General features: G+C 38.7%; 1 protein-coding gene across 1 annotated transcript in view; it reads right to left on the reverse strand.

Moving 5' to 3' along the window:
• The window catches only part of RABGAP1L (RAB GTPase activating protein 1 like), a 172,955-nt gene that overhangs the window by 137,411 nt on the left and 23,168 nt on the right, over positions 1-12,376 (reverse strand). Inside the window, exons 7-11 of the mRNA XM_089515979.1 lie at positions 11,305-11,415; positions 9,284-9,350; positions 5,396-5,498; positions 4,739-4,905; positions 334-478 (exon numbers count right to left, since the gene is read on the reverse strand). Coding sequence (XP_089372105.1) covers positions 334-478; positions 4,739-4,905; positions 5,396-5,498; positions 9,284-9,350; positions 11,305-11,415 — 593 coding nt within the window. The remainder of the gene's footprint in view (positions 1-333; positions 479-4,738; positions 4,906-5,395; positions 5,499-9,283; positions 9,351-11,304; positions 11,416-12,376) is intronic.

The raw sequence follows: 12,376 nt of genomic DNA on the forward strand, positions 1-12,376 counted from the left end.
TCCTGTTTTAGGTACATTCCGAGCAAAAACAATTATGAGCAACAGCATACAGTGTGCTCATAAGCGGGTGCGCCATACGCGGCTTCCAGCATACTCTGGAAGCCGCGCCGGAAAAAAGCCTCCCACACCCAGGAAGGAATAATGGGGCGTGCGCCCATGGCACATGTTTCGTGGTGTGCCGCAGGCACAAGCCCCATTGCTTCTTATGGGACTTTAGCATACACGTTTTTTCTCTTACGTGGGGGGAGTCCAGAACAAATCCCCCGCATAAGAGAAGGGCCCATTGTATAATGATGAATTCATAAAACTAAAAGTGGTTCATTTTACTCTTACCCTCTTCAGCATCATCATCTTGTGGAGAAGTTTGATCTATACAACTTGAGGAACTGACTGATTCTTCCTGTCTTTCTGACTCTCGGTGAAGACTCATGACTTCATAAATTGCATCTTCAGTGTTTGTGTGGCTTTCCCCATCACACTAGATATGCAACAGTAAACATATTTCAAGCTCTAAGCAACTCTTTCTTTGATCAGTGTTAATACTGTAGATGTTTCATTGGTTGTGGTTCTACGGGGGGGGGGGGGGTCTACATAAGAATAAAATAATTTTTCAAATTATTGAAAAATTAGTGATAAAGACAAGGTTATAAAAGTTTGACTTTGCTAAGCCATTGCTTAGCAAATTTAGGGCTTTATATTATAAAAATGAAAAAAGAAGTAAACATAATATATTGCATGGAAAACAAGGAATTAAACAAAAGTAGAAAAGTGAATCAGCACAACCCAACTTAAGTTTGTAGTTGTCAGCATGGATGACCCACTCACGACTACTCCTTCAGTTTTGGTTTTTAAGATCCCTAATTTTAATCACTGTTGGCACCCATGGTGGTTAAAATATCATAAAGTTAAACAATGCGGTTCAAAAGCTATTTGTGCCTACAAGCGAAATTTAAAAATACCATTTAAATACCCTTACAACATTAGTATGAAGAACAGCAACATGTTCAAAAGGTATAAAACGACAAGCATATTTAATCTAATAGCCTAGCAAAAGCCAGTGTGAACACAGCAAATTTTGCCTAGAGCTTAAAAGGCAACAGAAAAAGAACCAGGTGTGTCTTCTTTTCAAAGAAGCTCCATCATCAAGTGCAAACAGATTTTTTTAAAAACAAAAAACAAAACAAAACTCTGAAATCTCTAAACTTCTTTCTTTTTATCATGTCTAGTAGAATTACAATATACAGGGAAAGGACCACTTTCCTTTTGTATTTTAGTTTATGAACTAAATTCTGATTTTTTAAAAAATTAGTCAAAGAATCATAGAATCATAGAGTTGGCAGAAACCTCAAGGGTCATCCAGGCCAAACCCCTGTCATGGAATCAAAGCACCCCCAACAGCTGCCCATCCAGCCTCTGTTTAAAAACCTCCAAAGAAGGAGACTCCACCACACCCCAAGAGACTATGGCCTGTTACAGGCAGCCAAAATAAAGCTGCTTCGAGTCACAATGGAGGTATGGTGTTTCAATTATGCATGCGTCCTAAGAGTCCAGAAGTCACACCAAAGCTATGCTCCAGATCTGTGGTTATTTTTGTTTTCTTAATGCCCAACTGTAAACCTGCCTGAGTACTTTCTTCCTTGACTTTTTTCAGTAATTATCTTAAATTTTTGATGTTCCTTTCTCCCATTTTCATGCCTCCTCACTCCAACTGTAATCCAATTTTAGTTATAGTTACAGTAGATTCTGTCTATGTAACTTGAAGCAACTCTACTGCTATGTCATCCATTCCTGGTGATTCGTTTCTCTCAAGCTCTCTGAGTGAAGCTTCCACTTTACTTTTTAAATTTGAATGTTTATCTTCAATTCTTCCTGAAATGAATCTGTCATCCCTTTATCTCTTTTTTAAATAGTTATTCTATGTATTATTTTCATATCTTTTCATTTCTACTTGGTCATATAATGTGTTCCCTTGCCTGTCATAGGGCATTCCCAATCTTGGTTTAAATTTCACTTCGATTTCTCAGATCTTGTTGAAAAGGTTTCTTAATTTTCTTTCTACACACTGGACTACAATACTATAGACCACAATTCAAATTCTTGTTCGGTCATGCAAACCCACTACCTGACCTTGGTCAAATGATACTATCTCCTCCAAAGAGGAAGGCCATGGAAACCCTGCCAAGAAAACCCTGTAGTAGCATCGCCATGAATCGGAAACAACTTGAAGGTAAACAACAACAATTAGGAAAGTAGGAGCCTGCTAAATGTCTGCAAAAGACCCCCTCAGAACATTAGAAAGAAGAAAAGCCTTCCCTCTATCCACAATCTTGAGGGAGGGGAAGGCAGGCCAGCTCCAACAGGCCTGCCTGAAAGAAGAAAAGCCCTCCCTCTATCCACCATCTAGAGGGAGATGAAGGCAAGCCAGCTCCAACAGGCCTCCGCGGGAGAGCAGATCTGCTGGACTTTTCCCCTTCCCTACTGTCATTCCTTTCTCCTTTTGTGTCTTGTCTTTTTTAGATTGTAAGCCTGAGGGCAGGGAAATGTCTAATTAACAAATTGTAAGCCGCTCTGATAGCCTTGGCTGAAGAGTGGGGTATAATCTGTTATCCCCTCTGTTGTAAACCGCTCGGATTCCCAGTGATTGGGCGGTATATAAATAAAATCTATTATTATTATTATTATTATTATTATTATTAAATAAGTATTATTATTATATGCTCATTTATTTTATGAAAATATTTAAAAATATTTAAAACCGATATACAGATTTCAACTTCAGAGATGTGAGTCCTCAAGCATTAAAGGTTTTCAAGGTAAACACAAAGCTTCAATTGAGCTCAGAAGGAAACAGGCAGCAATGTAGATGCAATATCATACCTGCTTATACTTGTTATAGTTCTAATCTCTATATTCCTCTAGTGTCATTGGAACAAGCAAAAACTAAATATTTGAAGGGATGTCATATTGAGGAGGGAACAAGCTTGTTTTCTGCTCCTCCTGAGAACAGGACCTGGAACAATGGATGCAAGCTACAGAAAAGAGATTCCACCTCAATATTAGGAGGAACTTCCTGACAGAAGGGTTGTTTGACAGGGGAACACACTCCCCTGGAGAGTGGTGAAGTCTCCCTCCTTGGAAGTCTTTAAACAGAGGCTGAATGGCTATCTGTAGGATATGCTTTGATTGAGAGTTCCTGCATGGCAGGGGGTTGGACTGGATGGCCCTTGTGGTCTCTTCCAACTCTATGATTCTATGATTCTATGAAAAACTACTCAAGGTCTTAACACAAGCATCTGTCAGGTTAACTGAATATTTCCCAAAAGTATTCACAATTCATTCCTGAGGGAGACAACTTAATGCTGGTACGGGTCTACTCCTCCCAGTTCTTCTATCCAGGTCTTGGTAACATACACTAACTCAGTCTCTTCATCCACAACCATGACAGTGGTGTGAAGGTTTTCCTCTGCTTCCTACCCTCTCTTAAATTTCTCCCCAGGAAATAAGACAGAAGCAAAGGAACTCCATGCCAACATGGTGGAAGGTTCTCTATGGCCCCACTCCACTCCTGCTGACCTGGATGGGAACCCTTGAGACCACCTTAATTTCTAAAACAACCCGCTGCCAAATGATTAACTTGTCACACCCCAGCAATGCATTGGGACAATGCTGGACCTTATACTGTTAACCTACAATTAGAACAGACACTAGCCGAGCTAAGGCCATTAAAAGGAATGAAACCAGGGTCTTGCTCTTCCTCAGGCCTTCTCCCTCTCAACTGCCTTAACTGTGTTTTTCCAACCACCATCTAGAAGGTTCTTTTTTAACTGCCCGCTGGTTGCCCTCACATTACCAGTGATGTCATCACTCCTCATATTACAGTACCTCCTCCCCCAGGGAAGAAGGTCCTGATAAATGGAGGCATTCCCATTTATCACAAGCTGTCATTACTATGAACCAACCAAACATTTGGTTTGCCTGAGTTGGATTACAACAAAGGGCTGAAGCATACAGCCTGGAAGGATTGGGCCAGGACCGTGGCAACTGCAAGCCCACTCCTGAAGCAGACCGCTGCCACAGTCACAACCCAGGGGCTGTCAGGAGCAGATTGTTTTTGCTCCTTAAAGATCCGGCTTTTCTCTGCTTACCACACCCACAGAGTGGCTTCTGGCTGCTCTGAGGACATGTGTCACGTAAACGCCACAATCTCAAAGCAGCTGGATGCCACCTTATTTGACCTGTGCATTTCGGGCCTGAATTACTTAAACAGTTTACTCCTCCCAGTCAAACACTAGCTTTGCTGAAGAGTCATTTTGAGGAGGAAGTCAAGGCTCTAACCCCAAATCATTAAAGAAGCTATATAGCCAGTCCCTCACTGTCTCTTCTTCACATCTAGGTTGGCAATTTAATGCCAACCTAACTTGCATACTTATTTGTAGCACTTTGAGAAGAAAATACAGAAACAAATACAGGAGGCCCTCTATATTCACAGAGTCTTTATCCACACATTCAACTATCCACAGCTTGAAAATATTCCAAAAAGATATAAATCCCAAAACATAAAGCTTGGTTTTGCCATTTTATATAAGGGACAGCATTTTTCTACCCCGTTGTATATAATGGAACTTGAGCATCCATGTATTCTGGGGCTCCTGGAACCAAACTCCAGCAGACAATGAAGAACTTTCTAAGTTATCATATTTAATTTTTCTCCTTTGTTAATTTTTTAAAAAAACATTACCTGTTTCAATTTCATGTAGAATGTTTCTGTGTAGGTTTTTCTGCTGAAGTACCAGAAGCGCTCATTAGCAGGATACACACGCACAAGTGTCTCCATGAGAAAGCGTACTGGTTCTACCACCTCTGTGACCACCATATCTACTGCCACAGTCATGTACACGCGTTTGTCTGTAGCACACAAAACAAGCTGAGTTGCATGTACAATAACAAATTATTAAATTAAGAGCAATTTAATCATGCCTCTAATCTAGTGATGGTCTTTTACAGAAACTTGCAAGTGGCTCATTATTTCATAACTCTGTCTTGTCACCTCTCTACTTTTCTATACAGCTCACCAACATCCACACAACTAAATGGCATCAGAATATTTTCTCTACCAAACTTTCTCTCTTTTTCCTTTCTCTCCCTCCCTTCCCTAATTTTCTTCTTTTTCTTATCAGAAGGCTGTGCACCAGTTTTGTTCCTTTTAATCTGACACACAACACAGCTTCTAAAACTGTCAAGGTTTATTAAAAAAAATCTATATGCTGCTGTACATATAACACATGAAGATATACTGGCCAGAGCAGAAGGCTGCATGGGATCTTAAATTCACTTCTAGTCCTATAAATACAGAAAACACCTGGTGAAAAAAACAGAATTTTAAATGCATAATTACCTTTAGGAGTTTCTTCATTAAGAACTAAAAAGGTGGGTATGTTAGGATTCCATATCCCAGTAATAACGTAAGATTTTCCGTCACAGCTTTTCCCCATAGACTCCTAAAAACACAGATATTATTTTTTCAAGATTAATATTCCATTTCTAGTTTTATGTCTGGAAAAGCCCCAGCTATGAATACACCAGAGGCATTTTAAAAATCAAAACATGCCTACAGAGATTTTTACTGGAAACTGTTCCCATAGAGTCATTAATTTTAATGAAATTACATATATGGTTATTCCCAATACTGACAGAAATAACCCCAAATGCACCCAAAATAATGTACTTCTGACTGCCTACTGCAAATTGCAAGTGAAAATTCCATACATATGCCAACTGGCTTCATATATGATGTCTATGAAAACAACAACAGTGATAAGGACTATCTTCAGGAAAAACATATTCCAAATTTAATGCATCTTTTAAACTTAAACATACAATATGAACATTTATGCTGAAGATCATGGGGCTATTTAGGATATGTCACTTGGTCCAGCTAGATTATATAAAGGTACCAGGCAGATGATTTCCATATTTTCTTATAAATAAAACTTCCATGTGATACGTGCAGCCGGCAGCCAGAAGCACATTATTTTTGTATGGAACTCCTGCAGTAAGCAATCTTGACTGTTCAGTCCAAAGACCATTACCAGGAGCAAAGTGTTAGATAAAATAATTGGCATCACTTTTCAGATGTTCATACCCAAGATAAATTATCATTGTATGGTATAATATATAATATGTATCCCAAAATATTTTTTAATATTTATTCCTTATATTTATTTTATTCCTTATTATTGTTGTTATTTTACATCATATTATTACAGTACATTTTTACATCTTTTGTAACACAATTTCTTCATCTTAATATTCCTACTTTTATAATAACTTTAATACTGTACTAACTTCACATTTTAATAAATCACTAAAATTAATAACACATAACAAATCCTCATTTCATAATCATCTATATGATTATTTTAATAATCTACCATACATCATTAAATAAAATTCAGCTCCTAAAATTTCCAGACTATTTACATCTTTAACTGTCTCTCTGTGCATACCCTCTTTCCAGCCATTCTACTTCTCTTGTTAAATTTCTAAGTCAATCTCAAACTATGGTGACCCTGTGGATGAGACATCTCCAAGACTCCCTATCCTCCACTGTTCTGCTTAGTTCCTGCAAAGTCGTACTGTGACCTCCTTAATAGAGTCCATCCATTTAGCATATGGCCTTCCTCTCTTCCTACTGACCTTCACCTTTCCCAAAATTATTGTTTTTTCCAATGAGTCATGCCTTCTCATGTTGTACACAAAGTACAACAGCCTCAGTTTTGTCATCCTGGCTTCCAGGGAGATTCCAGGCCTCCCTGGAAGCTTAACCATCCATTAAGCAGCCAAACCCTCCCTCCAGTCCATCTCCCCTGATCCAGGCCTCGGAGGTAGAGAAGAACTGCTGGCCCTCATCCCCTTCCCCACCACCACTCCCTTCTCCTTTTGTGTCGTGTCTTTTTAGATTGTAAGCCTGAGGGCAGGGAACCGTCCAATTAAAAAGATAAATAAAGGTTGTTAATTATTAATTATTATTATTATTTCTGGCTTTGTCTGTTCTAGGATCCATTTGTCTGTCTTTTTGGCTGTTCACAGAATCCTCAGCACTCTCCTCTAGCACTACTACATCTCAAATGAATTAATTTCATTCCTATCTTCTTTCTGAACTGTCCAGTTACCACATCCATACATGGTAATAAGGAATGCAATGGTTTGTATGATTCTATTTCTGTGCTGAGTTGTATATTTTTGCATTTTAGGATTTTTTCTAGTTCTTTCATAGCTGCCCTCCCCATTCTTACTCTTCTTCTGATTTCCTGGCTGCAGTCCCCATTCCTATCAAAGTTTGATTGTTAGGGTCACAATGTTTAGTTTTTTCACCAATAATTGCAATTTGAGCAAATTGGTTCTAACAAATGGCCTTAACCAAATTTATAAAATTCATTTCTAAATCTATTTTATTTAACACTTCTATCATGAAGTCCCAATTTAAGTTGTTGAAAGCTTTCATGGCATCCAAGAATATTATTCCCAATTTTTATTTTTTGTAATATTCTGTAACGCTGATTGCAATTCTTGTATTTTCCTTTATTGCTCTATTGGGAAGGAAGCCATTTTGGTCCTCATGAATCCTGTATTTTAAGATATTTTGGAGTTTTTTATCATTATCCACATTCAGAAGAGATATCAGCCTGCAATTTTTCATGTCTGTTATATCTTTTCCTTCTTTGGCGATTAAATTTATATCTGCTTTGTTCCATTAATCTGGGTGTGTTCCTATCTTAATTTCTTTATTTTAATTAATATATTGAGTTTTTGCAATAAAACGTATAGAGTCTGTACAACAATGACAAAAAGGAATGCAGAAAATAGTAGCAACAATAATAACACTGCACATATACAGTATCCACCCAACAATCAGTGACACAAAAATTTCTTGTAAACCTTTAGCCTTCCTGGAGCAAATCTGTGAAAGGGATAAGGCAAAACAGTTCTGACCTACTACCTGAACCGTTTAGATGAAGCTCTCCTAGCCAGTAGAACTGCCTACAAGAAAAAAAGCCTGCTGTGATGCATGCTGGAAAATCACATGAAAACTATGGAAAATGAGTCTCTTTTTAACAAGCAACTCATTTGTATGTAATAAAACCTGGAAATGAGATAATTAGCCAAGAACTGAGGTATACATGAGTAAACAAACAGCATTAAAAGCACAAGAATTTCAAACTGTACTCTGCTTCAGCCCACATGTTCAATGAATGATTATGTACAGAGTCAGCCCTCCACATTTGCAGCTTTGACTTTTGTGGATTTGATTAATATGTTCTCTCTAGATTCTCCAGCACAGCTCTGCCAGAAGTCAACCATAGGGTCATGCTGGAAGACCTAGAGATTCCTAAGGAAAACACTTCTCTAGGCATTTGTAAGTCTTCCAGCACAATGCTGTAATCAATTTCTGGTGGATGCTGGCGACAGAGTTGTCCTGGAGGACCTACAGATTCCTAGAGAGGTGTTATCTCAGGCTTTAAAAAAGTATTTTTTTAAATTTGCAATTTTCCCACTTTCACAGGGGCCCTGTGCCCCTAACCCCAGCGAATGTATGTATGTATGTATTGTATGTATTGTATATATGTGTGTGTATATATATATATATATATATATATGTACACACACACACACACACACACACATGTATATTTCCCACAGAGTAATAAGCATTCCCACTTCAGAGTCCAAGAAGACTATTTAAAATTCAAGTGGATCTGCAAGATAAAATCATGGATACGCTGATACAGAAAAATCCATCATAAAAATGATGTGTTATCTCAGGGGTAGGCAAGCTTTTTGAGCCGGGGGCCGGGTTGCTGTCCCTCAGACAACTGGGGGGCCGAAGCCAAAAAATAAATAATTAAATAATTCAAAAAAAAATTTTAATAAATAAATAAACCAGGACAAATGTAGGACAACATTTTCAAATGGTGGACACTTTTTTTAAAAAAAGTGGAGGACAAGCAAAAAAATTTGCTGATTTTTAAAAATGTTAATATAAATGCATGTTGCTGAGGTGTCTATAGACAAATAATAATAATAATAATAATAATAATAATAATATTGTTTATTTCTAGCCCGCTTTTCCAGAGATCAAAGCGGGCCCCGGCGGCAATCGGCGGCAGGACCGGGCTGGGGCCGGTCCCAAGGTCTCACCGGGCCACATCCGGCCCACGGGCCACAGGTTGCCTACCCCTGTGTTATCTCATAGCCTTTACTAGTTAGACAAGAGGATTATTACCATATCCAGAAGGTGCATGTCACTGTTTTTGACATTTCGACCTGGACTTAGCAGCATCCCAAAGCACCTGCAAATGATATTTTAAAAGTACACATAAGAAAAAATGCTTGTTAAAAAGTTGATTTGTATAAACATATTATCCATCATTTTACATTTAAATAAGAGAATTGGAGTCTGTATTCGTGCTATCTACATACATTGCAATAACTGTAGCCACATTGATGTGGACAACTTACTTGAAGAGATACATGGTACCAATGTTTAAAAAGCGCCCCCCTTCCACAATTAAAAATGTAACTTGAGCCAAACATTACCCAATTAATGTTTTTTAAAAAACAAGTTAAATTGGCAAAAAGTGGAACTCCACATTTACAAAAAAAAGTTCTGAGGAGAACAGCCTGATCCTTAGCTTTTTTTTCTAACTGAAATGGCTCAGATTTTATCCATCTTCCTATCTTAGGCAACAGTACTCAGGAAATCTGTCTTTCAGGTACGTTCCCTAAATGGTACGTCTCTCAGGAGCTTGAAAAAACAACTTATATACACCCTTCTGGCTACAGAAAATGTCCTCTCCTGATTGCAAGACTAAGGTCCCTTAAGCCGAAATACAGTACAGACAAGAATGGGTTATCAACTACCAACAGCCATTCTAGAAGAGGCAAACCAGACAGGCCTACGTGAAGGTGCTAGAAGACAAGCCAGTTTTTCACACTGAAAATAACTATGTCCAACCCAATCACAAAGTTTTCTTATCTTAACTAAATGGGAGTACCCTCCCCTCTTCTTTTTCTTTTACTAATCCCAGAAGACAGCCATACAAATATTTTCAGGCAGAAATGCTATTTTGAGAAATAAAATCTTTTACACCTCCTGGGATTCTGTTTCTCTTTTTGCCACAGGACTTGCCCCTGGTAGCCACATCCTCGTGTCAGATCACAGTCTTTGGGAATCATTTCAATACCCAGGTGGTTTCATCTAGCAGACTAATAGATACCCCCTCCTATATATCTTGAGATGCTAGATCATGGCTCTCAGCAAGAACAGACATGGAGCCATTTTTGATGTGGGTCTCAAACCAGTTGATTTGCCTATAGAATCAGATGAGGCTGGATGACACCCACCCCAAGAAAATATTAGCATCAAGAGGATGAGTAAAATGCACATTTTAAAAAGCAAGATGTATCAGTCTCTTTAGGAATGAAGCATCAAGGCTTCTCACTGATATGGACCTTTTTAAGAGCAGAAAGTATCTGGTCCAAATGGCTGTAGCTGACATAGTCAGGTGGGTGAGTGGGGAGGCTTTGGAGTTCCAGGCCACTTAAACTTTAACTTTTGTTCTTTCCATTACTGGATCAACAAAGGTCCTATGTACGTGGGACCCAGCTCTCTGGAGAATTTTGCCTGAGCCATGCCAACATATCCTTTTCACAGAGTAGATTCCCTTTTCGTGTCTATCTCCACCATGACCATTGCCACTTTACCTTGGATCACATTCACAACTGGACTGACTCTTCCAAGCCTGACTGTAAGTGGATTTATCCAGTCATGCAGGACAGCCTTTTAACCCGCAGGCTTCACCAAGATACATGTACAGATAGTCCTTTAAACATTAATCTGGTTTGATACCACTGTGGGATTTAAAGTAACAACTAGCATTCTACTTCAGGACCAGAAACAAAACTGGTAGCCAAAATAGACTTGCAGTTCTGTTTTTGTAGTGCTTATACCATTTCAAAAAGCCAGCATGGTGTAGTGATTTGAGTGTTGGACTATGACTCTGGGGACGAGGGTTGAATTCCCAGCTCAGCCATGAAACCCACTGGTGATCTTGAGAAAATCAAATGCTCTCAATCTCAGGGGAAAGCAATGGCAAACCTCCTCTGAAGAAATATTGTGACGAAAACCCCATGATAAGGTTCATCTTAGGGTTACTGTAATTCAAAAGCAACTAAAAGGCACACAACAACACAAGAAAAATGGTAACAATAGAGAATTTCCACACTTGTGGTTTATATTATTACCTTTCAATGACTAATTCTTTGTTGGAAATCTGTTGTATAGTAATCACAACCTTTTTCTCAAGTCCCTGCTTTAGTTTAAAATAAAATTTCTCTCTGTCCTTCGGTACTGGGCTAAAAAAGAATAAAATTCCATTACCACATACAGAACTTAATATTCATAAAGGAAAGAACAAGTGCAATATCTGGAGCATTTTTAAGAAGTAAATTCACTCACTTCAGAGAAATGCAAGTATTATAAAGTCATCACAACAAAGCCATAAAAACTATACTCTCATTGGGTCAGCAAACCCCAAGTTTCTTTCATCTCATCTTAACATGCCATGCCACCTTCTCCTCCATATAATAATAGCAATAGTAACCTGGACTGGGTCATAGTTGATAATCAACATCCTCTGAAGTAGAGATAGATAACTATGCAAGGTTAGGGAGTCGCATTAGCTCCCCACAAAAGACCTTGGAAGGCAGCACACCCGCTGTTGCATCTGCTCGTGTAAAATGAAACAAAAAACAATTTTTGCTGCCAAATGCTCTCTATGGGATAATGGGGCATTTTCACCATGATTTTGTGTTGTCTTGGGCCATTTTAGGCCCAGGAGAGGTCTTTCTTGTTAGGGCGTGGAAAGACGCGCTGTGTCCACCATGACCACCTACAGAGTTGAACCACATCGACAGGACGCCAGGGAGAAGGAATCTGAAGAAATGTCTGCAAAGGTATTCAGGCCAAGAAGAAAAATATTCCTTCACCTCTGCAAATGGCCTTAAGCTCCCGGCTTGAGAAATAACAACAAGAGCACTTCAAGCCTTCACTCTACACGAGGACTTTAATAAATAAGTTACTTTAATAAATAAGTTACTTTGCCAACCAAACAACCATAACAACAAAAACAGAGAGGCAGTTACTCTAACACCAACTGTCATAACTGACACTCTCTCTCAGAAGGACTGACAGCATCAACATTCCATAATGCAAGTGTCAATTGTCAACTGCCACTGGAACTGTAATAGGTTCCGCCACAGTTCCACCTTGTGGTCACATACATGTCATTTCCTAACATTTCTAATACCATGAAGT

This window comes from Sceloporus occidentalis, unplaced genomic scaffold, assembly GCF_023333645.1.
Source record: "Sceloporus occidentalis isolate IW3139 unplaced genomic scaffold, rSceOcc1.0.p SCAF_3, whole genome shotgun sequence".
Taxonomy (NCBI): domain Eukaryota; kingdom Metazoa; phylum Chordata; class Lepidosauria; order Squamata; family Phrynosomatidae; genus Sceloporus; species Sceloporus occidentalis.